General features: G+C 47.4%; 1 protein-coding gene and 1 long non-coding RNA gene across 3 annotated transcripts in view; one reads left to right on the top strand and one right to left on the bottom strand.

The window, feature by feature from the left end:
• LOC147109035 (uncharacterized) overlaps positions 1–25,764 on the bottom strand; it is a 62,489-nt gene that overhangs the window by 21,017 nt on the left and 15,708 nt on the right. The window contains exons 2-8 of the mRNA XM_086002598.1: positions 13,583–13,644; positions 12,390–12,485; positions 11,234–11,317; positions 10,716–10,808; positions 3,811–3,998; positions 1,949–2,142; positions 577–659 (exon numbers count right to left, since the gene is read on the bottom strand). Of these exons, the coding sequence (XP_085858724.1) occupies positions 577–659; positions 1,949–2,142; positions 3,811–3,998; positions 10,716–10,808; positions 11,234–11,317; positions 12,390–12,485; positions 13,583–13,644 (800 nt within the window). The remainder of the gene's footprint in view (positions 1–576; positions 660–1,948; positions 2,143–3,810; positions 3,999–10,715; positions 10,809–11,233; positions 11,318–12,389; positions 12,486–13,582; positions 13,645–25,764) is intronic.
• The window catches only part of LOC147109036 (uncharacterized), a 77,269-nt gene that overhangs the window by 41,587 nt on the left and 9,918 nt on the right, over positions 1–25,764 (top strand). Inside the window, exon 3 of one of the 2 annotated variants that reach the window (XR_015080168.1) lies at positions 15,798–16,809. The exons of the other annotated variant lie outside the window; for it this stretch is intronic. This is a non-coding gene — a long non-coding RNA (uncharacterized LOC147109036). Of the gene's footprint in view, positions 1–15,797; positions 16,810–25,764 lie in introns of those variants that run through there. 2 annotated transcript variants of the gene reach the window in all.

Raw genomic sequence — 25,764 nt, 5'->3', positions numbered from 1 at the left:
CAGAAGAAAAGAGAATTGCAAAAAAACCACTGAAATTACAATGTTGCTGTGAGCCAAAGCAAACTTGAGAACATAGGAAGATATGAACAGGAGGAGGCCATTCAGCCTCTCGACCCTGTCCGCCATTCAGTGAGATCGTGGCTGATCTCACAGAATCACAGAAACCCCACAGTGCAGATAGAGGCCATTTCGGCCCATCGAGCCTGCACCGACACATATCCCACCCGATCCCCGTAACCCCTACACCAACACATATCCCACCCTATCCCCGTAACCCCACGTATTTAATCCCCCTAACACTAAGGGTCAATTTATCATAGCCAACCAACCTAACCCGCACATCTGTGACCTAACTCCATATACCCGCCACATCAATGGCAAAACAACATGGGGAACCACACTGACAGGGTAACATATCCCTTATTGCTGCATTTTGTCTGTTACCATCCCAGCTCGATGAATGTTGGGCCGAAGTCATCTGATTAACAGCGATTGGCAGAGGAAAGAACTTAAATTGGCTGCTAGATGGCAGCACAGAGCTAACTCGTGACAGGCGGTGACTGGCAAATCTCATACCTCATCTATGTCGGGGAAATGTTCCAGAAACTGAGACACATAGGTGGTGATGGACTGTTCTTCTGGACACTTAACGTCCACATCTGCAGGTAAAAAAGAGAAATGTCACTAGTGCATTGGTTCGGTGTTGTTCAGGTTGGGGGTGTAGCCGTCATATTGAGGGAGAAATTAGACTTGTGCAAAAAAATTGGGTGGCAAGTCGGGTGGAACAATTGCTGCAGGCGACAGTCTGTCCCAGCCTCGTGTGAATGGAAGCAGCAAGCGCCTGACTGGTGTCCTGAGGCAGCTCAGCAGTTGCAGCCTGAAGAATTCCGGCCAGCCCGCAGGAACGTCCTTTGGGAGAAGGGACATGAAGCCGAAGGGGGCGAGCCCAGCCCAGTAGCGGCCCTCTGTACTTTTGCGGACCCAGGACGGCCACTCCAACTCCTAGCTCTGTAAAAATACAACTTTGGAAACATTGTGGTCATTTTTTTTTTTTTTTTTTTTTTTTTTGAGCAGCCTCCAGCAGTCCCTTTAAGGATCGCTGATCAGGCGGCTCAAGACCTGGTACAACTCCAAGCTCCACCCATTTCTACCTGAATTTTGCACAGGGGTCATACAACCAGCGAAGGACTCGGATTTGCGTAGCAAACCAGCCTCTGCCGGTTTCAGGCCCATTGACAATCCTGCTTTAATATGGCATCAGGTGGGCCTTGGGCATCAATAGGGCAGCTGAGTTGCCCCCCACTCCCCCCCCCCCCACTGATTTTAAACTCCTGGCCGCCCATTTTTCAGGTGCAAAGCAGACGGCCATGAATTGAATTTCGTCCTCATTGTATTCAAGACAGTCAGGGCTGCTAGTTTACTGCACTGACAATATTTCACCACTTTGACTCACATTATGAAGGTGAGTGGATGCAAATCAGTTTTTGGTGTACCGTGGTTAAAATTTAAAAGTAAAATGAGCACAGGATGCGAGCTGCGGGTAATAGGATACATGACCAAATCATTAGTGACCACAGGAGCAGGAAGCAAATGGAAATGTCACACTGGTTCAAGAAGAGCTTCTCTTCCGAGGCTGGGGTAAAAGGGGCATCTATGGGGCGATATAGAGGGAGCTTTATACTGCATTTGGCCTCGTCTGCAAGTACTTGTTGGACCAGTGCAGGGAAAGCGTTACTCAGTGTAGAGGGAGCTTTACTCTACATCTAACCTGGGCTGTACATACCCAGGGAGTTTGATGGGACAGTGTAGAGGGAGCTTATAGTGAACCTGATCTTGGTGTTCAGAATCAACACTGCAGACAAGTCTTTCATTACTCAGTAGCTACATCCCTCACACAAAAACAAATCAATCCCACAATATGTATTTGTGAAAAGAAATTCTGTCCTACCTTCGGGTTCGAGTAGCGGTGGGATGTCGAGGCTGACATGCGCTATTTTGAAAGCATCTTCAAGATTGACCCTGCTTGGTCTCCCCATAGCTTTTCTCATGTCCACTAAGCTAGGATTGATTGCTTTGATGAGAGCCAGGAACGCAATGCCACTCCGCCAACTGCCACCGAAGTCCTGGACAGCCACACCATACCTGCATACGGCAAAGTGCTCAGCATTGGCTATGTTATAAACATCACACTACCTTCCTTGCCAATCTCCCCAAACCACACTTCAACGGCAGCTGAGAGGGCAGGCTATCTGATTCTTAGGTCTCCTATCCATGGTGCTTTGAACCAGATGTGCAAATGTCACAGGATGATTCTCAATTTGATTCCCTCCCATGGAGGAACGCAGCAGTGCAGGTGAATTGAGGGTCTGAACCCACATTGCACCATTCCATGACAATGGGTGGTAGGGTCGTAGCATTCTGCATCATTACCTGGTTCATGATAAACAACCTCTATTAATATATACACTAATCACAAACTTTTCTTTTCTAATGTCCCTCAAACCTCTCCTCAGGACAAAAGTTGCGCATTTGTTCAAAAGCTTCTGCCAGTGACACCCTTGAACTGCAAGTGATGATGCCTCACCAGGCAGATGACAGCTTCAACAATGGCAGCATTCCCTCTACCACAATGAATATCTCGAACTGCCCGAGAGAGGTCTGCACATTGCTCAGTCTCCGGTCTTCAGGGCCCACGTGAAGCTACCAGATCTTCCAAGGGCTAGAACTCTATCCATTCATTACTGGTCAATGGGCAGATAATATATTCCAATGCACAGGGTTAGAGGGCCACAGTATAAGGAAGCGTGTTCAACCCTCCATCGTGAATTCTTTGTTCCCACTAAAAATATGGGGTGGATTTATATTTGCTACATTACAACAGTGACTACACTTCAAAAGTACTTAATTGGCTGTAAAATTCTTTGGGACGTGTTGAGGTTGTGAAAGGTGCTATATAAATGCAAGTTCTTTCTTTTCTTTTACATAGCACCTTTAACATAACAAAACCCCCTTTGTCACTTAAAGAACAAACTTGCCTTCACAACCTCAGGACGTCCCAAGGTGCTTTATAGCATATTAAATACTTTTGAAGTGTAGTCACTGTTGTAATGTAAGAAACGCAGCAGCCAATTTGTGCACAGCAAGTTCCCACAAACAGCAAAGAGATAATGATCAGATGATCTGTTTTTGTGTTGGTAGAGGGATAAATATTGGCCAGGGCACCGGGGATAACGCCCCTGCTTTTCTTCAAGGAGTGACATGGGATCTTTTACTTCCACCCGAGAGGGCAGACAGGGTCTCGATTTAACATCTCAACCAAAAGACGGCACCTCCAACAGTGCAGCACTCCCTCAGTACTGCATTGGAGTGTTAGGTTAGATTATGTGCTCAATCATTGGAATGGGACTTGAACCCATGACCTTCTGACTCAAGATGCAAGAGTGCTGCCCCACTGAGCCACGGCTGACTTGAGATGCCAAGTGGTGGATGCCAAGCAGGAAAACAGCCAAGGGTACGTCCAGCAGTAAGTTCTGGGGAGGCTTTTGAAGGTAGGGAAGAGAAGCAGCGGGAAAAGGGGTTTAGGGAGTGTTCCAGAGTGCAAGGGTAACGTGACTGAAAGCTCTGTTGTGGATGGCAGAGTATGGGGAGAAGGCTGGGAAGTAGAATAGAGTTGGATATGGAGATCGTACGGGAAAGTGGAGTTGAGGTCAAAGATCAGCCATGGTTTTATTGAATGGCGGAGCAGGCTCGGGGGTTAGTATGGCCTACTCCTGCTCCTAATTCTTATGTTCTATTATGGAAGAAACTTACTTTGTGGTTCTTCTCTGCACCCACTTCAGGAGAGTTTTAATGACCTTTCTCTGGTCCTTGTATGGAGCCGAAGGGGTTGTCTCCTGAGGACTGGAGTGTAACGTCAGGTCATTATCACTTCCACTGTATAAGGAAGACAGGCTAGACTTGGAAGAGAAGATCTTCAGGTGTCCAGTCGCTTCCTTTATCTGCAATCACAGGAACAAAACATTTGTTAAAATGCTGCAGATACAAAACACAAGGGGGGGGGGGGGGGGGATTTTAACCCTGACTACCCGGTTGGAAACTGGTCGGGTGGGCAGTTAAAAATCACCTGCAGGACTTACCTACTGACACCCAGCTTGCATCCCGCAGGTTCCAATTTTAACCTGCTCTTCTGAGCAGGCAGGAAAGTCAGCTGCCAGAAACCACTGGGGTGCTTCTTTAAGTATACAGATCAGGCTCCAACAATGTCATTGGGACTCAGGGTTCCATCCCTGGTCTGTGTTAAGTCTGTGTGTTCTAGTTATTGTTAATAAGAATCACTGCACACAGACCACAAGAGTAAATTCAACAGGTCTTTACTAGTCGGAGGTCAGGCTGAACTGCCCAATAAATCATTACACAGCACTTATATACCGGTGTGGTCACCACCGGTATTACAGTATACAGCAGCCAAGATAAAGTAGTGCATCTCTTAAAATAGTTCTCTTAAAGGTGGAACGGTTACATACACCACAATCCTCCCTTTTTAGCTTAACAGTATATATTCCCCATTAAACATAACATAATAACATATATACACAACTTCATGTAAAAACAGTTCACAGATTCAGTCTCTGAGGAGGCCTCCTGATCCGAGACGGATAACGCCTTTCAGGGGTCTCTGGTTCTCGTTGCTGGGGTGACTCATCTAGTTGATCCCCTATGGATAGGACATCATCATCAGGTATATTCACTTCTGAGGTAGATGCTTCAGGTTCACTAACTTCCTCCACGGTTGTCTCTGTCGTAACCATGGGCTCGACCCTTGTTCTCGATCCCACCAGTTGGTCAGCATGACGTCGCATTACATTTTCACCAACATCTACCGTGTACATCAGGGGTCCTTGTCTGGCCCGAATTGTTCCAGATTGCCATTTCTCGTTTTTATAGTCCCTGGCTAACACCGGTTGTCCTATTTCAAAACTCCGAGTGGGCTTGTTATTGATGTGCTGGAACTGTTTGTTTTCGACTTCCCTCCGCACATTTGGTTTTAACAAGTCCAACCTGGACCGCAACCTCCTGTTATAGAACATCATGGCAGGACTTTGGTTTGTTGTTGCATGGGTGGCGTTTCGATATGCCAGTAGGAAATTGTCCACCTTGTGTTGCAGTGGAATCTGATCTTCGCTCATGGCCTTTATTGCCTTTTTGAACGTCTGTACAAACCTCTCGGCCAGCCCATTCGTAGCTGGATGATATGGGGCAGAGGTATAATGTTTCACCCCATTCTTCTTCAGGAATTTCTGGAATTCCTCTGACACGAACTGTGGTCCGTTGTCTGAACATATTTGCTCTGGCAATCCATTTCGTGCAAATATCGTTCTTAGCACCGCGATCGTCTTCTCCGAGGTAGTGGTAGTCATTTTAATCACTTCTGGCCATTTAGAATGTGCGTCCACCGCAATTAAAAACATGGAATCCATGAATGGACCAGCAAAGTCAATATGTACATGTTGCCATGGGGTTGAAGGCCATTCCCATGGATGCAGCGGTGCAATTGGAGGTGCATTTTGGACTTTTTGGCACCCTGAGCAGCTTTTCGTCAGATCCTCTATCTGTTGGTCGATACCCGGCCACCACACATAAGCCCTAGCAAGGCTTTTCATCTTGACTCCCCCCAGATGACCTTCATGTAGTTCTTTTAGAACTCTCTCTCTTAACTTAGGAGGGATAATCACCCTTGTTCCATACATCAATGTTCCCTGACAGATGGACAGCTGTTCTCGTCTTGCTGAGAATGCCGGTAACAGTGGATCACCATGGGCTGGCCATCCCTTTGCTGTCAATTCGTAGACCCGGGACAGTGTCGGGTCATTCCTAGTCTCCCTTTCAATATTTGCATTGGTGACCGGTAAACATTCGATGATGGTCGAGTGAAATAACTCCACCGGGTCAACCGTCGGTGCCTCCTCCTCAGTAGGTAGTGGCAGGCGCGACAGCCCATCAGCATTACCATGCTGCTTTGTACCTTTGAATTCTATCTGATATTGATGTGCCCCTAGGAAAAGGGACCATCTCTGGAGCCTCTGTGCTGTCATCACCGAAACACCCTTCTTAGGGTTAAAAATGGATACCAACGGCTGGTGATAGAAGATGCTTCAATAGCCCGTATGTCTTCGCACCCATTGAGTTTAGTAAGGTTAGTGCTTTATCTTCATCTGATATTTTATTTGCCTTACAATAAATCTCTATGCGTTCTACATACGTGGCCCAATCTTCAACATCGGGATCGAAATCGTTGATGTTACCACGCTTAGGCATCCTCGCAATCTTCTTGAGAAACAAAAAGAAATTTTTATTTTATTTTTTCAAAATGGCGGTTTCCCGCGCTTGTCTTCTTCCCCCGCCTACGAAAATGGCGGCTTCCCGCGTTTGCCTTTCTTCCCCGCTGGCTGTAATGGCGATTGCCGTATTGCTGCGTTCGCCCTCCCCAGCGGTTCTCAAATCGTGCCTCCCAGCCCCGCTTGCAGTCCGGTCCTTTCCCCCGGCTGCAGCGGAGTTCTCCGCGTTTTTTTAAAATTTTATCCCGCGCCTCGCGGCCTCGGTAGCTGCCCAGCCTTTTTCCCCGGTCGCGGTCGAGCTCTCTCTCGACGCTGTTGCGTCTCCCAGCCCGCTTGCAGCCCGGTCTTTTACACCGGCTGCGTTTGCATTCACCGCGGCTCCCGTGCCTTACGCTGCCCCAGTCTCAGCGCCTCTGGCCCCGACTTCTGTCCGGCTCTTTTCCCTGGCCGTGGTCGAGTTCTCTGCCCTTATCTCCTCCGTTTTTCCCTCCCCTACTTCACAGCCAACGTGGCCGACTTGCTGCTCGTCGCTGATCGGCTTACCCACCACCGTGATAGAAGGGATGATCACTGCCTGTTGCTGATGGAAGGCTTCGTGTCAGGATTCTTCCTTGCTCTTCAGACCCGAGTCTTTTCTCAGCAGGATGATGAGGGCGGATGCCTCTTCGAGACGCCCGTTAAACTGCCTTGGATATATCTCTGCCGCAGGGTAAGATCGTCATCGTCGCCACTGTTAAGTCTGTGTGTTCTAGTTATTGTTAATAAGAATCACTGCACACAGACCACAAGAGTAAATTCAACAGGTCTTTACTAGTCGGAGGTCAGGCTGAACTGCCCAATAAATCATTACACAGCACTTATATACCGGTGTGGTCACCACCGGTATTACAGTATACAGCAGCCAAGATAAAGTAGTGCAACTCTTAAAATAGTTCTCTTAAAGGTGGAACGGTTACATAAAGCACAGTCTGCGCATAGTTGGACGATCTCCTCCATGGGAGCGGCCTTGGATTAGGGAAGGAGAAACATCAGCCAGGATTCCCACTCCCGATTGCTACACAATAGCCTTCGCTGGAAGCGCATGGGCGTGGGTATCAGGTGGCAAAAAGGATTGGCCTCAACTTCTAATCCGTCACATGGTCGCTGATCGACTCTCACTGCAGAGGCTCACACCTGAGTAACGGGCACTTGGGTAAGGTACTGGAGAACATGATTGGCATCTGTGGAACCATATCCCAGCACTCAATGCTTTCAGGACGGTGTAGATACTGGTGAGAAAAACAAACACTCCGATCCGGGGTGGTGGTGGTGCGGGTTGGTCGATTCTGAGAGGGATTGACGGCAGTGAATCCTCCTCAGTCACCTTCTCCCAGTGGCTGAAGAGCTCCTCCCAGAGTTGCAATGCGGATTCCGCCCACTAAGGGGCACAATGAACATGATCTTCACCGCGCGTCAATTACAAGAGAAATGCAGGGAACAGCACCAACCGCTGTACATGGTCTTCTTTGATCTCACAAAGGCCTTCGACACTGTCAACCGTGAGGGATTATGGAGTGTCCTCCTCAAATTCGGGTGCCGTCAAAAGTTTGTCACCATCCTCCGCCTGCTTCACAACAACATGCAAGCCGTGATCCTGACCATTGGTTCCACCACAGACCCAATTCACGTATGGACCGGGGTCAACCAAGGCTGTGTCATCGCACCAACGCTCTTCTTGATCTTCCTTGCTGCAATGCTCCATCTCGCCCTCAATAAGCTCCCCGCTGGAGTGGAGCTAATTTACAGAACAAACGTGAAACTGTTGAACCTCCGTTGCCTCCAGTCCAGATCCAAGGTCGTCCCATCCTCTGTCATTGAATTACAGTAAGCAGACGACGCTTGCATCTGCGCTCACTCGGAGGTCGAACTCCAAATCATCGTCAACACCTTCACCGAAGCGGTCGAGAGCATGGGCCTTACACTAAACATCAGTAAGACAAAGGCCCTCTACCAACCTGCCCCTGCCACACAGTCCTGCCCCCCGCTTATCAAAATCCACGACGAGGCCTTGGACAATGTGGACCACTTTCTATATCTCGGGAACCTACTGTCAACAAGGGCAAATGCAGATGACAAAGTCCAACACCACCTTCAGTGTGCCAGTACAGCCTTCGGGTGCCTGAGGAAGAGAGTGTTTGAAGACCAGGACCTCAGACCCGGCACTAAGCTCATGGTCTACAGTGCAGTAGTGATACCCGCCCTCCTGTATGCCTCAGAGACATGGACCATGCACAGCAGGCACCTCAAAGCACTGGAGAGGTACCACCAACGCTGCCTCTGCAAGATCCTGCAAATCCATTGGCAGGATAGGCGCACCGATGTTAGTATTCTCGCTCAGGCCAACATCCCCAGCATCGAAGCTTTGACCACACTCGATCAGCTCCGATGGACGGGTCACATTGTCCGCATGCCCGATACGAGGCTCCCAAAACAAGCGCACTACTCAGAGCTCCGACACGGCAAGAGAGCCCCAGGTGGGCAGAGGAAACGCTTCAAGGACACCCTCAAAGCCTCCTTGAAAAAGTGCAACATCCCCACCGACACCTGGGAATCCCTGGCCCAAGACTGCACAAAGTGGAGGAGAAGCCGAACACCTCTAGTCTCTTCGCTGGGAGCAAGCGGAAGCCAAGCGCAAGCAGCGCACGTTAACCCAAGCACCCCACCCACTCGCCCCCTCAACCACCGACTGCCCCACCTGTGACAGAGACTGTAGGTCCTGCATTGGTCTCATCAGTCACCTGAGAACTCATTTTTAATGTGGAAGCAAGTCATCCTCAGTTCCGAGGGACTGCCTAAGAAGACGACATGCTGAGAGGTTGTTTCCCCTGGCTAGAGAGTCTAGAACTAGGGGGCATAGTCTCAGGATAAGGGGTTGGCCATTTAAGACTGAGATGAGGAAGAATTTCTTCACTCAGAGGGTTTTGAATCTTTGGAATTCTCTACCCCAGAGGGCTGTGGATGCAGAGTCATTGAGTATTTTCAAGGCTGATATGGATAGATTTTTGGACTCATGGGAAATCAAGGGACACGGGGAATCAGGCGGGACAGTGGAGTTGAGATAGAAGATCATGGCGGAGCAGGCTCGAAGGGCTGTATGGCCTACTCCTGATCCTATTTCTTATGTTCTTATGGTGGGAATGGGAGAGGACAGTCTACACTTCCAAATAGCTTAGAGATGGGCTGGTTGAAGTCTGGAGGCAGTTGATCCACCTTCACAGCCATATTAGGTGTGTGGTCACAGCAGCATTGGGTAAAAAATGGCGGGGGGCAGGGATGGGGGGAGGGAATTAGTTTGTAGCCTAGTTTTTTTTAAAAACTCAAGAAATCTCACATTTCTGTCAATGTCAGTTTCTGACTTAAAAACCCATCAAATCTAATGGAACTTTTGTCGAGGGAAAGTGGGCCATTGTTGCTCGGCTCATTGATGTTGGCCAAGGGAAGGGGGGAGGGGGCTTGACCAGTGAGATTGATGGTTCTTGGGAGGGATGAGAGATAGCCAGTTGGAAAAGGTGCGTATGATCCTCAGCACACTCTCAGATTGGGTAACAAACTAAGAAGATGGTGAAGGCCATTACATTGAACAAGCCTTCTCACCATATCTTTCAATCCCTTCTCCCTCCAGTAACGTAGGGAATTGCCTCTTGAACCCATTTAGACCGTCAGCTTCAATGGCCTTCCCTAGTAACTTATCTCACAACTCTGCTACCTTTGAGCGAAAAGGAGAGAGAAACTTTAGTAAGGCTGTCAAGGCCTTAGAGAGGGTACAGAAGAGATTTACTAGAATGGCACCAGGGATGAGGGACTTCAGTGATGTGGAGAGACTGGAGAAGCTGGGGTTGTTCTCCTTCGAGCAGAGAAGGTTAAGGGGAGATTTGAGAGAAGTGTTCAAAATCATGAATGGTTTTGAAAGAGGAAATGAGGAGAAACTGTTTCCAGTGGCAGAAGGGTCGGTAACCAGAGGACACAGACTGAAGGTAGCAATTGGCAAAGGAACCAGAGGTGACATGAGGAAACTTTTTTTATAAACAGTGATTTGTTATGCACTGTCTGAAAGGGGGGTGGAAGCAGTAACTTTCGAAAGAGAATGGGATAAATACTTGAAGGGAAAAATTTACAGGGCTATGGGGAAAGAGCAGGTGCGTGGGACTAATTGGATAGCTCTTTCAAAGAACAGGCACGATGGGCCAAATGGCCTCCTTCTATGATTGGTGTGATAAGGCCAGTTGGCCAATAAGGTGCATCACATCAAAGCCCAGCTCGATTGATTGGGTAGGGTAGGGAGGGTTGGGAATGATTGGCTGGTTCCTCAGTCAGTGGAGGGAGGGAGTGTCATTACCTTACCTGGAAATGGAGAATGATGTTCCAGATTAAGCCGAGGATCATGGCGGGGTTGCCATCTGCAATCTCCGGGGCATCAATGCTGACCAGCTTCACCTACAAACAGTAAAGACACTCACTGACTAGTTAATGCCCAAAACATTCGCAATTACTGGACAGATATTTCAGAGCAAGATTCCAAGTCACAATTCACCTCAACAACAAACATGCACCATAAAAGTTCCAATTTGCACATTCAACTCGCAGGTCCCAACTATTTCTCACTTTAAAATTCCAAATATTACAGAAGATAACTCTGACTACCGGAGCAATCCAGTGTTGGTCTATATCGCCTGGACGTTAAGGAAAGCGGGCGGAGCACAGAGGACAATCTGGCCGGGAGGATCGCACGCCCCTTACAGAACCCGCCAGTAAATTCAACGGAGCAAGCTAGAGATGAACAGAGGCAATTGAAATTGTGTTTTAAATCGTGGTTGTGTGTGAATTGGATAGAAGCTGCCCCAGGAAACTCCGGTACTCACATATCCTTCCTCCAGAAACCGCAGGGCTTTCGCAATGTTGTTCAGCCGGAAAATCCGATGCATTGAATGTTTGTACAGGTGCATCTGTGCAAATACAAAGAGCCACCATCAGCCGATTCAGGTCCAGAGGCCACTGTAATGGCCATGAGCAAATTACTATCGTAGCCGTGCTCTGCTGGTACATGCCTACCATCCAAAACCACCGACAGGGCCACACACTACTTCTCAAGCTCGGAGGCCCAGCAAAATGTCACTTCACACAATATTTACACAAAGTACATCCCTGTCCCGCTTCACCCACCAGCACCACATGGCCCTGTGAAAAGACGACCGACACCATCAAGATGCGGCGAGTGCCGCATGCTGCCAGCCACCTGTGCGACGCAGCAGCCCGAGCTGGCCAAACTGCCTGCGCCATTGCCCCAGTGCAACCAGCCGCTGCGACATGACCAGAGCACACCTTGGGGTGACCTCTCTCCCTGTGGGGAAGGACCCTGGACTCTGCTTGGCAGCATCAGCAACTCGGTGTGTGTAACTGTGGGGAGCTGTCCTCTGGTCACCGACCCTTCCTGCCACTGGAAACAGTTTCTCCTCATGATTTTGAACGCCTCTAATAAACGTCCCCTTGATCTTCTCTGCTCTATGGAGGACAATCCCAGCTTCCCAAGTCTCGCCACGTAACCGAAGTCCCTCATTCTGGTAAATCTCCTCTGCACCAATGTTCCCGCTTATTCTTTTTGGGTGCGCGGCCCCTTTAAAAAGGGGCTGCACAGCCCATTCAAATTATCGCGCATGCGCAGATTTTCCCCCCCCAACATAATGGTGTTAAACGGCCTGCTCGGGACCTGCAGATCGCTACACAGCCGCTCAGCTTAAATGAAACACTGGTCTTCACCCTCCCCAAGGCCATGACATCCTTCCTAAAGTGTGCCGCCCAGAATTGGACAGAATACTCCAGCTGAGGCCTAACCAGTGATTTATAAAGGCTTAGCATGACTTCCTTGCTATTGAACATTTTAAAATCGTTACATAATCAGAATACGTTCCTCAATAAGATATCTACCACCATGTAAAGGGAGTTTGTACTGCACGTAAATAAACAGAAAAGAAACAGAGCCACAAATCACAAGGCCCAGCAGTGCTGGAGTAACTTTACCAGTCTGTGTCCGGACAACACCTCCAGCAGAGCCATCAGGATCTTCCCATCCTGCATGTCGTGAAACAGATCCTTCACCTCCAGGGGCGGTTTGCACTGAGGACGACAGAGTGGCACGCAGTGAGCGGGCAGCCCTAAAGTGCACACGCGCACGCACACATGGCGCAATCATTTTACTAGCAGGGTGTAAGAGAATAATAGCCGAGGAGAGGAGGGAATATTATAAGGGAGAAAAAATCTAGGAGTTTTAATGCACCTGCCTAGATTAAAGAATTGTTACTTTGAGAAAACATTTACAGAGCAATATACTGTTGTTAAGTACACGAGATAAACAACATTACAGACACATACTGCTGTACTTGTGTATATGTATGTACGTAATGCTCCTGTGAAGCGGCTTGGGTTGTTTTAATAGGTTAAAGGCGCGATATAAATGCAAGGAGTTATATATAATATTTTCTATATAAATGCAAGTTCATTATATGAGCAGTAGATATGTTCTAGAAACAGGAGTACAGTGTTGTACATGCAACAACTTGCATTTATTTAGCGCCTTTAATGTAGAAAAACTTCCAAGGCGCTAAATAAGGTAGGAAGAATAGGGATGTCACATTACTTGGAGGGTGCGAGTTTAGGTGGGGTAGAGGAACAAAGGGATCTCGGAGTACAAATACACAAATCACTGAAGTGTGTGTGTGTGTGTGTTAGAAGAGTACTGATCGAGCTTGACTCCAGTGATTACCGTGCTGAAACTCACTCTCTAAGCTCAGACATGAAGAATGGCTCTTTGGGCGAGGTACTGGACCCATGACCATGTACCTCAGCAAGAGAGGAGGGGAGGGAATTGAAGTGGGGGGGAAAAAAGGTGTGAAAAATGAGGGGATACTGTGTTAGTCTGCATGCCAGTTCACATCTGAGGTGCTGTTTATTTGCAGAGCTGGCATATATACATGCAATTCTGGTACATATAACTGAGGACAAAGAATAAACACAGCACTTAATGAAGAAATGTGTCAAGAACTGGAAAGATAGAAAAACACTCAAAATAATAATAACACTATTCATGACTCATAGTTGTCTGTGGTGTTATTTTATTTTTGAAGGTGTATGTAGGTGTGCAGTTAACGAGGTATGTAAATAATTATTGTGCAAAGTTTAAATAGCCAGAAATAGAATGTAATGTTTGCCCTCACCCTGTCCAAATGGAAGTTGATCCATCGAGTAAATGTTCTCTTCTGTGTGCTCACTCTTTCAACTGAAGGAACACAAGGGAGCAAGCAGCCTGTTATCATAACAGATACTTATTGACTGAACACACTGCCCCACCTTGTTCACACCCGACAGGTTTGCACTGTCCCAACCGGGATTGAAACAGATCTAGTTTGGTTAGTTTGGCAGATCAACTAAATGCATACTTTGGGTCAGTCTTTACGAAGGAAGACACAAAAAACCTCCCTGGGATATCGGGAAAAATAGGGACATTGGCAAAGGAGGAACTGACGCAAATCAATATCTCTAAGGATATGGTGTTAAGGAAGCTAAAGGGATTGAAGGTGGACAAATCCCCAGGGCCTGATAACATGCATCCTAGGGTACTGAAGGAGGTGGCCCTAGAGATAGCGGATGCACTAAGGATGATTTTTCAGAATTCATTAGACTCGGGAACAGTGCCGATGGATTGGAGGGTAGCTAACGTTACCCCACTATTCAAAAAGGGGGGTAGGGAAAAAGCAGGTAATTACAGACCTGTAAGCCTTACATCAGTTGTGGGCAAAATGCTGGAGTCCATCATTAAGGATGAAATAGCGGAGCACTTAGCAAATGGGGACAGGATAGGACAGAGTCAACATGGATTTACAAAGGGTAAATCGTGCTTGACTAATCTATTGGAATTTTTTGAGGGAGTAACTGGTAGAATAGATGGGGGAGAGCCAGTAGATGTGGTGTACCTGGACTTCCAAAAGGCCTTCGATAAGGTCCCACATAAAAGATTAGCATGGAAAATTGAGGCTCATGGGATAAAGGGGAAAGTTTTGGCGTGGATAGGGAACTGGCTGTCAGATAGAAAACAGAGAGTTGGAATAAACGGCTCATTTTCTGAATGGCAGGCAGTAACAAGTGGGGTACCACAGGGATCTGTCCTGGGCCCCCAGCTGTTCACAATTTACATTAATGACCTGGATCAGGGAGTCGGATGCAGCATTTCCAAATTTGCAGACGACACTAAACTAGGAGGTGGGGTGGGCTCAGAGGAAGAGACCAGGAAGCTCCAGAGCGATTTGGACAGACTGGGCGATTGGGCGGATAAATGGCAGATGCACTATAATGTGGACAAGTGCGAAGTTATCCACCTTGGGTGCAGGAACGGGAGGGCAAATTATTATTTAAATGGCAATAGATTGGGAGAGGGGGAAGTACAGAGAGACCTGGGTGTTCTTGTACACCAGTCACTGAAGGCGAGCATGCAGGTGCAACAGGCGGTCAAGAAGGCAAACGGTATGCTGGCCTTCATAGCAAAAGGGTTAGAATACAGGAACAGGGATACCTTGCTGCAGCTGTACAGGGCACTGGTGAGACCACACCTCGAGTACTGTGTACAGTTTTGGTCGCCTCATCTGAGGAAGGATGTTCTTGCCATGGAGGGGGTGCAGCGGCGATTCACCAGGCTGATACCAGGAATGGCGGGAATGACCTATGAGGAGAGACTATGTAGTTTAGGGATGTACACACTGGAGTTTAGAAGATTGAGAGGGGACCTCATAGAAGTGTATAAAATTCTGACAGGTCTAGACAGACTGGATGCAGAAGGAATGTTTCCCTTGGCGGGTGAGAACAGAACTAGAGGACATAATTTAAGGATAAGGGCTAAACCATTTAGGACAGAGATGAGGGGGAATTTCTTCACTCAGAGAGTGGTGAACCTGTGGAACTCATTGCCACAGAGGGCAGTGTACGCCAGCTCATTAAATATATTTAAGAGGGAATTAGATATATTTCTACGGGCAAAAGGGGTTAAGGGTTACGGAGAGAAGGCGGGGACGGGATACTGAATTAAAGGATCAGCCATGATCTCATTAAATGGCGGAGCAGGCACGAAGGGCCGAATGGCCTACTCCTGCTCCTATCTTCTATGTATCTATGTATCTATGTAATCTCACTCTGACCCAGGGATCCTGACGAATTGTCACATTACCATTTAAAAACCTGGTGTGGGTTACTAGTAGCCCTCCATTCACCAGAGCCATCATTCTTCATGTGCTAGCCTAGACAGCGAGTGCCAACAGGCTATGTGACCAGGGAGTGAATCACGGCAGAACCTGTGGTCGTCACATACAGACTTTCCAATATGGGGGTCATTGGATGCCGAGCAGGAACAGGAACCCTGACTAACTTTTCCCCCTTTTATAGAAGTTTAGTTCAGCAACTGTCGACTGGATTTCACCACAATTTGGACCCTGACATCGCCAACAACCGATGCAATCAGTACCTCAGATCAATGGAGCCAGGATTCTGCGGCCGCGACCTGTGACATCACCGATCCCAAATCAGAAGCAAAATATTTATAGCCTGGGTTAAAAAGTACCAGAAACATGATTCCAAAGTAAATGTCATCATAGAATCATATACTACAGAAGGAGGCCATTTGGCCCATCGTGCCTGTGCCGGCTCTTTGAAAGAGCTCTCCAATTAGTCCCACTCCTCTGCTCTTTCCCCATAGCCCTGTAAATCTTTCCCCTTCCAGTATATAGCCAATTCCCTTTTCAAAGTTACTATTGAATCTGCTTCCACCACCCTTTCAGGCAGTGCATTCCAGATCACAACAACTCGCAGCGTAAAAAAAAATCCCCTCTTCTCCCCTCTAGAAAGAGTGGAACTGATTTTGTGCAAGTTAATGATTAATAAAGAAAAAAAATATTCACCACCAGGGGGCAGAGTGACTCCAACAACAAAACCATTGCAGTCAAATCCTGGAGGCTTTCCAGGCGAGTGGCTGCTTCCTCTGATCAAAACATGTTTATTTTTGTGTGCCAGCTCCCTCGGTGTGTGCTCGGAATATGCACAGAGGGCACAGCAATGGGTTCAGGCTAACCTAACTGCACGATTAATTATTTTACATGGGCTACGTTGGCATGGAAACTGGATTTAAATGAGACCACAGATGTTTTTCTCCTCCTCGTCACTGAGGGATTGTCGAAGCATTCAGGTGCGCATAGGTTCCTCCTTCCATATTAGCTCACACTCAACGTGCTTTCTGCTTCTCCGTAACCTCCTCCAGCCCTACAATCCTCTCGAGATCTCTGCGCTCCTCCAATTCTGGCACCTTGCGCATCCCCGATTTTCTTTGCCCCACCATTGGTGGCCGTGCCTTCAGCCGTATAGGCCCCAAGCTCTGGAATTCCCTCCCTAAGCCTCTCTCTCCTCCTTTAAGGCACTCCTTAAAACCCACCTCTGTTTCCAAGCTATTGGTCGCCTGTCCTCATGTCTACTTCTTTGGTTCAGTGTCATCCTGTGCCGTTTCACTACGCTAAAGGTGCTATATAAATGCAGGTCGTTGATCACTAGAGGGCAGCACAAGGTGTATTTGCCCAGCTCCCCTCCACCCACTCTGGTAGTAGCTGTCCCCCAATGACACGAATGAGATCAGGGGCTCACTATGGGTAAGATGTAGAATTCCGTGACGCAGTACCCATGATCCACTTTCGTTTCCCTTTCAGGCTCTACAATAGTCACTGTGCAACCAAGAGTAATTTGTAGTGTGAAGTGCTTTAAGGCAATTCACTGTTCAGTGGAAATGCAAGCAGTATTATAATGCCCGCAATGGTTTTCTGTGTAGTTGTATAATTTCACCATCAAAAACATGACCACACCTCCACTCCAGGTACAGGAAACTCTTTTTTATCCGGCACCAACGGGACCAGCGTGGTGCCGGTTGATCAAAAAGTCCGGATTACAGAGAGGTGTACTTACCAAGGTACGAGAGCCCCATACACGGCCACAGATCCAGGCATCCCTGTTGCATGGCAACAGGTGCAGGAATCCCGGTTGCACGGCAACAGGTGCAGGAACCCCGGTTACACGGCCACTAATATGAAGTAAAACTTACCTGAGCCTACTCCTGAATTTTGCCGGTTAAGAGAGATTTCTGGTTATTTAGGTGCCAGTAAAAAAAAAAGTTTCCTGTAATAGAATCACTTCGTGAGATTGTGTCTCTTCTCTCATCGGCCAAGGCGGTTTCAAACAACTTGCATTACAGAACAGCATGATTTAATGTACTTACAGTGTCAGCTTGGCTCAGAAGGTTGGGGGATCAAGTGCCAGAGACTGGCGCACAAAAACAAGGTTGACCCACCCAAGGCCAGTACTGAGGGAGTGCTGCACTGTTGGTGGTGCCGTCTTTCGGATGATTGTTAAACCAAGGTCCCCGTCTGCCCTTTTATGGAAAGTAAAAGATCCCACGGTACTATTTTGAAGAAGACCAGGAGAGTTTTCCCCGGTATCCTAGCCAATATATATCCCTCAACCAACACTATAATCTGCTCATTTATCTCATTGCTGTTTATGGGGCCTTACTGTGTGCCAGTGGCTGCTGACGAGAAGGAACAAACAGTTGTAATAGAAGATTGGGTGTTGAAGGTACTTCGAGTCTCCTAAACCGAGGGATTCATGACCTCCGTACATTGCACTGCACCCCAGAGAGTATGGAAACTCGTTCCTGTTTCAGTACATGCTAAAAGCACATGATGCAAGACAGCAACATTAGATCATTGCTCCAACCTGGAGGAGTGAATCAGCGACACAGTTCAGGGAGTCAGAGATCTCTACCACATGCTTCCTGCTGTGCCCGAGAAACCCTCTATTACTCCGTACACAACATCAACCGCACTACCCTCATCAACACTCTCTGTTACATCAAAGAACTCAGTCAAGCTAGTCAAACACATACATGGTAGGGTGAGATGAAGAGGGGTGGGAGGAGGCTCGGGTGGAGTATAAACACCGGCATAGACCAGTCGAGCCGAATGGCCTGTTTCTGTGCTGTAGACTCGATGCAACTCCACGAGTCACATAACATTAGCTCTTTAAGACTGGAGGCGACACCTAGTGGTCTAAAAAGCCTGGTGAAGGGACAATCTTTTCCCCTTCACTCAAAAAACATCTTGACTCTTGGAGGGGAAACACTCAGCCCAGTGAGCATTCTTCATTCATGAAACTGGACAGTGCACTAGACTGTTTGACCATGGGGATCTTCACAGCCAACCCTCATCCTGCTCCTATTTCTTATGTTCTTATGCTTTCATTCAGTGTCCACATGCACTTTCCATCACGGGCCAGTTGGTAAGCATCAGAAAACAGAACTTTATCTATAATTAAGGCACGCCAAGGTCCTTAGTGACATCCCAATTATACACAGACAGGCAACAAAACCCATGACCATCCCGGTCTATGGCTCAGCACCACAGCTACTGAACATTCACATGGAACAGTTACTGCACTTCAAAATTAATTGATGGGCAGTGAAACGCTCTGGGACATCCTTAATGCAAGCTCTTTCTATCCCACTGGGGAATCAAGCGAGAGACGGTAATGTAATAACAACTTGTATTTACTTAGCGCCTTTAATGTAGTAAAACATCCCAAGGAGCATTGTAAAACAAAATTTGACACCGAGCCACATAAGGAGAAATTAGGGCAGACGGCCAAAAGCTAGGTCATAGAGGTAGGTTTTAAGGAGCGTCTTAAGAGGAGGAGAGAGGTTTAGGGAGGGAATTCCAGAGCTTAGGGCCCAGGCAGCTGAAGGTACGGCCACCAATGGAGGAGCGATTAAAATCAGGGATGCGCAAGAGGTTAGAATTAGAAGAGTGTAGATATCTCAGGGTTGGTTTTAGGGCTGGAGGAGGTTACAGAGATAGGGAGGGGCGAGACCATGGAAGGATTTGAAAACAAGGATGAGAATTTTAAAATTGAGGTGTTGCTTAACTGGGAGCCAATGTAGGTCAGTGAGCACAGGGGTGATGGGCGAACGGGACTTGGTACGAGTTAGGACACGGTTTGGGTGACCTCAAGTTTACGGAGGGTAGAACGTGGGAGGCCAGCCAGGAGTGCGTTGGAATAGTCAAGTCTAGAGGTAACAAAGGCATGGATGAGGATTTCAGCAGCAGATGAGCGGAGGCGGGGTGGAGGCGAGTGATGTTACGGAGGTGGAAATAGGCGGTCTTAGTAATGGTGCAGATATGTGGTTGGAAGCTCATCTCAGGGTCAGATATGACACCAAGGTTGTGAACAGTCTGGTTCCGCCTCAAACAGTGGCCAGGGAGAGGGATGGAGTTGGTGGCTAGGGAACGAAGTTTGTGGCGGGCACCGAAGACAATGGCTTCGGTCTTCCTGATATTTAGTTGGAGGAAATATCTGCTCATCCAGTTCTGGATGTCGGACAAGCAGGCTGACAATTTAGAGACCGTGGAGGGGTCAAGAGAAGTGGTGGTGAGGTAGAGCTCGGTGTAGTCAGCATACATGTGGAAACTGACGCCGTGTTTTTGGATGATGTCGCCATCATCCAAATCAAGAGCTGCAGGGAATACCAAGAATGATTAAAACAAGAGGTTGGCCTCTTTGTAAAAATCAAAAACAGAACACAGGCCCCAGTAATAGTGAGCTGGCATTCCATTGACCCTTCTGCCACATTAGCTATTTTAATCTGACTATATTAAGGTCTGTTCAGCTTCCTGAAAAGGCTTTGAGCTTTAAGTAAATTGTGTAGATTTTATTTTTAACACACCTTTTTAGACTTAAAGTATTTTAATCACTGATTTCCCCAGAGCCACGATTTTGAATGCAAGAATGGTTGAGGACATTGACAGTCTTTCTCTGATACCTGGGCACTGTTTGTTAAAGAGACAGATGCACTATGCTTATTATGTGTCGTATTATTAGAAATAAATAAACAGATGATAGCTTTACAAAGTGCTGGTTTAAAGAGAGTTAGGGTTCTCACTCCTGAGGGCACTAGCTGGCATACTGCTCAACCAGCACTCAGACATATATCGCCGTTCCATCATCATCGCCCGGAACTCCTGGCCTAACAGCACTGCGGGAGTACCTTCACCACACGGACTGCAGCGGATGCGGATACTTAGTGCACAAACAGAGAATTAAAAACTCCCCAGTGTGTGACTGTGATCGCCCAGAATAGACCATGGAACATACAGCGACTCAATGCCCCATTCACAAACACAAAGGAGGCATCACAGCGATACACTCCGCTACTCCTGACGCAATTATCTAGCTTAACCACCTAAATGTAAAGTTATATTTGTTGCTCGACATCAGCCATACAAAGTTGTAGCAGCACCACCTCGCCCAACCCCGCTACTGTCTCTGTGGTCACGCTGCTTGTCCGAAATCTAGTCCTGGATGAGCCGCAATTTCCTGCAATTAAACATTGGGAAGACAAAATGCATCGTCTGCGACCCCGGCCACAAATTCTGTAACCAGAGCCACTGATTTCATCTCTCTTGCAGGCCGCTGTCTCAGGTAGTACAAGACTCTTCACAACCTCAGTGTTCTACATGGCCCCCAGCTGAGATCCAGATGCCATATCCTCTCTATCACAAAGACCGCCTGCTTCCAGCTCTGTAACGTCACCTGTCTCCCTCCACCTCAGCCCATTTGTTGCCGAAACTCATCCATGCCTCGTTACCTCCAGACTCGTCTATACCAGTAGTTTCCCGGCCGGCCTCCCATCCGCCATAAACCTCAGCTCATTCAAGATTATGCCACCCATATCCTATACCACACCAAGCCCCTCTCACCCATTACCCATGTACTCGCTGACCCCCAACAGCCTCCAATTTGAAATTCCCATCCTTGTTTTCAAATCCCTCCATGTCCTTGCCCCTCCCTATCTCTGTAACCTTCTCCAAACCCACAACCTTCTGAGAACTCTACGCTCTTCCAAATCTGACCTCTGATGCATCCCTCACTCCTTGGTGGACGTGCCTTCAGCCAGCTAGGCCCCAAGTACTGGAATTCCCTCCCTGAACCTCTCCCTTTTCCTTTAAGTTTCTCCTTAAAACTCACCAGTTTTTAAGTCACCCCTCCCAATATCATCTTTGTCGCAGTGTCAATTTTCATCCGATTTATGCTTCTCTGAAGTACCTTGGGACGTTTTTCTATATAAATGCAGGTTGTTTTAAATATAGAACACTAGTGGATCTCCCATGGCATTGCTCGTGGAGAGTCAGACAAACTCACAATACTTCCCGCAACAACAGTGTTTCCCTTCGCTCATTCCATCCCTTGCTCAACAAGGCGTTTCTCTACACACACCCTTGCTCAATGAGATCTCTCTCCACCCTTCTACCTCAACAGCATTTCTTTCTCTCCCTTTCTATCTCCGTCTCAACAGTTTCTCTTTCTATATATATACACACACTTTTCCAACCCAGCTCAATAGAGTATATCTATCCATCTATCAATCCTCCTTGGATATGGGAGTGATGTCAGAGGATTGGAGGATTGCAAATGTTTCACCCCTGTCCAAAAAAAAGAGGGATAAACCTAGCAACCTACAGGCCAATCAGTCTAATGTCAGTGGTGGGAAAACTACTAGAGTCAAGGACAAAATTAATTCTCACCTGGAGAAGCGTGGATTTGTTAAACCTTGTGTGACTAACCTGATTGAGTTTTCCATGAAGCAACATTGAAGAAGGTACTGCAGTAGATGTTGTATCTCTGGGCTTCGAAAAGGCATTTGATAAAGTACCTCATAACAGACTTATTCGGAAAATAGAAGCACATGGTATTAAAGGGTCGATGGTAACTTGGGTACGTAATTGGCTAAGGGAGAGGAGGCAGGGAGTTGTGGTGAACCGATGTTTTTCTGACTGGAGAGAAGTATGCAGTGGGGTACCCCAGGGTCGTTATTAGGACCATTGTTTTTCCGTTATATATAAATGACCTGGACTTGGGTATAGGGAGTACAATTTTGAAGTTTGTGGATGATATAAAACTTGGCAATGTAGTAAATAGTGAACATGATAGTAGCAGACTTCAGGAGTCCATAGACAGACTGGTGAAATGGGCAGACACATGGCAGATGCAATTTACTGCGGATAAGTGTGAAGTAATGCACGTGGAGAGGCAGTATAATCTAAACGTACTATTATTGAGGGGGGTGCATATTCACAAATCTTTGAAGGTGGCAGGGCAAGTTGATAAGGCAGTTAAGAAAGCGTATGGGATACTTGGCTTTGTAAATAGGGGCATTGAATACAAAAACAAGGAATTCATGCTAAATCTTTACAAATCTCTGGTTAGGCCTCAACTCGAGTATTGTGTACAATTCTGGGCACCACACTTTAGGAAGGATGTCAAGGCCTTGGAGAGGGTACAAAGGAGGTTTACCAGGATGATACCAGGGATGAGGGATTTCAGTTATGTGGAGAGATTGGAGAATCACAGAATCACAGAATCCCCACAGTGCAGATAGAGGCCATTTCGGCCCATCGAGCCTGCACCGACACATATCCCACCCTATCCCCGTAACCCCACGTATTTAATCCCCTAACACTAAGGGTCAATTTATCATAGCCAAATCAACCTAACCCGCACATCTTTGGACTGTGGGAGGAAACCGGAGCACCCGGAGGAAACCCACGCAGACACAGGGAGAATGTGCAAACTCCACACAGACAGTCGCCCGAGGCCGGATTTGAACCCGGGTCCCTGGCGCTGTGAGGCAAACAGTGCTAACCACTATGCCACCGTGCCACCGAAGTTGGGATTGTTCTCCTTAGAGCAGAGAAGGTTAAGGGGAGACCTAATAGAGGTGTTCAAAATCATGAGGGTTTGAGCAAGTAGGGAGAAACAGTTTTCGCTGGCAATGGGGCGATAACCAGAGATCACAGGTTTAAAATAATTGACAAAAGAACTAGAGGGGAAATGCGGAGAAATTATTTCACACAAGATGGTTGTTAAGATCTAGAAGGCACTAACTGAACGGGTGGTGGAATCAGATTCCAGAGGAACTTTCAAAAGGCAACTGGACATGTATTTGTAGAGAACTAATTTAAAAGCTGGGGTGTGGGACTAAATTGGGCAGCTCATTCAAGGAGCCGATACAGGCATGACGGGCCAAATGTCCCCCTTCTGTGCTGTAAGATTAAATGATTCTATCTATCTCCTGCGCAACAGGGTCTCTGTCTGTCTCTCGCTAACCCTTATCTAAATAGGATGTCTCTCGTTTTCTCTCTCTCGGTCTCTGTCTCTACACTCCCCTTGCCTCAAAAGGTTGATCTCTCCCACTCCTTTCCACAGGTTCTCCCCCATCCTCACCCCCAACAGCCCACCACCATCTCTCCACAGTTTTAGAAAAATAGGGGTTCAAATCCACAATAAAAGAATCATTGCTTAAGACTGGAGACACAGAGGGAGCGAATCAACTGCTACCATCCCATCACAAGAGGCATTGGTGGAGTGGAGTGGAGTGGACCTCTCCTGTTTGGTCTGCTTCTCCACTCCATCTATGCTATTTGCCCCAACCACTCCTTGTGGTGGCTCTAAACTTGACTCCTGGCTGGCCTCCCACATTCCACCCTATGTAAACTTGAGGCTCCAGAAATAGTTGAGTGTTTATTTTACAACTGTTCTATTAACAAGGGGCGTCACATAATGGTGCAATGACAGATCAGTCTAAACAAGTCAGTACAAACAGGCTCAGGGGAGAGGCCCAGCATCTAGGAGAAGGTCTAGTCAATTCAACTCAATTGATGAAGTTAATTGCTTGCATCTGGCAGTAAGCAACCGGTTCACAATAGAAACAAAACATGCTGGAATAGGGCAACCAATTAGTCAGTATTTAAAAGAGGAAGCTCTTGCCAGAATTCTGATAAAAGGTCCCACCCAAATCATAAATCTGCCCCGTCTCTTTTCAGATGTTGGTGTATCTTCAGCATTTCCAGATCTCCCACCCTACTTCATCTAACCCTATCAATATATACTTCTATTCCTTTCTTCCTCATGTGCTTATCTAGCTTCCCCTTAAATGCATCTATGCTATTTGCCCCAAGCACTCCTTGTGGTAGCTCTCGACTTGACTATTCCAACACATTCCTGACTGGCCTCCCATATTCTACCCTACATAAACTTGAGGTGTTCCAAAACTCGGCTGCCCGTGTCCTAACTCGCACCAAGTCCTGCTCACCCAGCACCCCTGTGCTCGCTGACCTACATTGGCTCCCAGTTAAGCAACTTGTCGATTTCAAAATTCTCATCCTTGTTTTCAAATCCCTCCATGGCCTCGCCCCTCCTTATCTCTAATCTCCTGGACACTACTGCAAGCAAACACCTGGGAGAAAAAAATCATAGGGACATTAAAAATTTTTTTTTCCCATATTCTTTCAATACTTTTGTTTATTGGTAATAGAAATATTGGAAGTGGGGAAAAAAGGCCGTTTAACCGGGCAGGACTGTTGGGGCGGGGGGGGGGTAGGTCATGTGGTGCAACCTCCAGGAACATGTCCAACCAGAGTTAGCAACCCTACTCTCAAACTCCTGGTCCTGTATCCGCTGGCAATGAGCCCACCTATTCACAAGGAAATCACCTTCTCGCCACCTCCTTACCAACAAGAACCCCTGACCTTAAGAAGAATGAAGTTCAACAATAAGGGATTTGAAATGATAAATTCTCCGGGTCACACTACAAGAGTCACAAAAGCTGAAGTGTGTGGGGGAGGGGGCCCTAACTGTCGTTGTCTTTTCCCCAACAAACATCAGGGCCTCGATTTTAACTGACCCGTGGAGTCGAGATTGGAGGCGTGCGGGGGGGTTAAAGTCCTGAATTCGGGGGTCCCGACACCATCCCGCCCCAAACCTGCCTCCATGTAAGTTTCAAAAGAGGCGGGTACCCGTCCCGCACTGGGACCCGCCTGCCCGAGGCGGGAAGGGATTAGTGACAATTAACTGCCTGTTAACAGGTAGTTAACGGGCAGTTTTTAGCCTAATGCCTATTTTTGATGTTGAAGTGTGGGATTCCCGACGGCTCCAAACCACTCCAAGTTAGAGTCGTCGGGCTGAAGGACTTGGAGGGGTCGAGATGTCGGTGTTCAGGTGAGTGATGGGTGCATGAGTGCAAAGGTAAGTGTTTGGTGTGTCTAAAGTGTGTAAAGAAGTTTAAATTACCTGTACTTACCTTTTTAGCCTTCCTTCCTCTAGGTTTCGGGAGTCCATCATCTAACCGGCACAGAAAGCAGAATGGCTGTGATCTGTCAAAAGTGACAACCTGCAGCTTTCTGTGCCGGTGAGATTTCTAACTGAGTCTGTGTAGAAGGACTCAGGTTAGAAGTAAGACTGTCAGTGTTTGACAGCTTCAAACAGC

This window comes from Somniosus microcephalus, chromosome 12 (assembly GCF_052327205.1).
Source record: "Somniosus microcephalus isolate GS21.2 chromosome 12, FLI_Smic_1.0, whole genome shotgun sequence".
Taxonomy (NCBI): Eukaryota; Metazoa; Chordata; class Chondrichthyes; order Squaliformes; family Somniosidae; genus Somniosus; species Somniosus microcephalus.
Note: the sequence above shows the minus strand (reverse complement) of the source record. Positions and strands in the feature narration are given on the sequence as shown.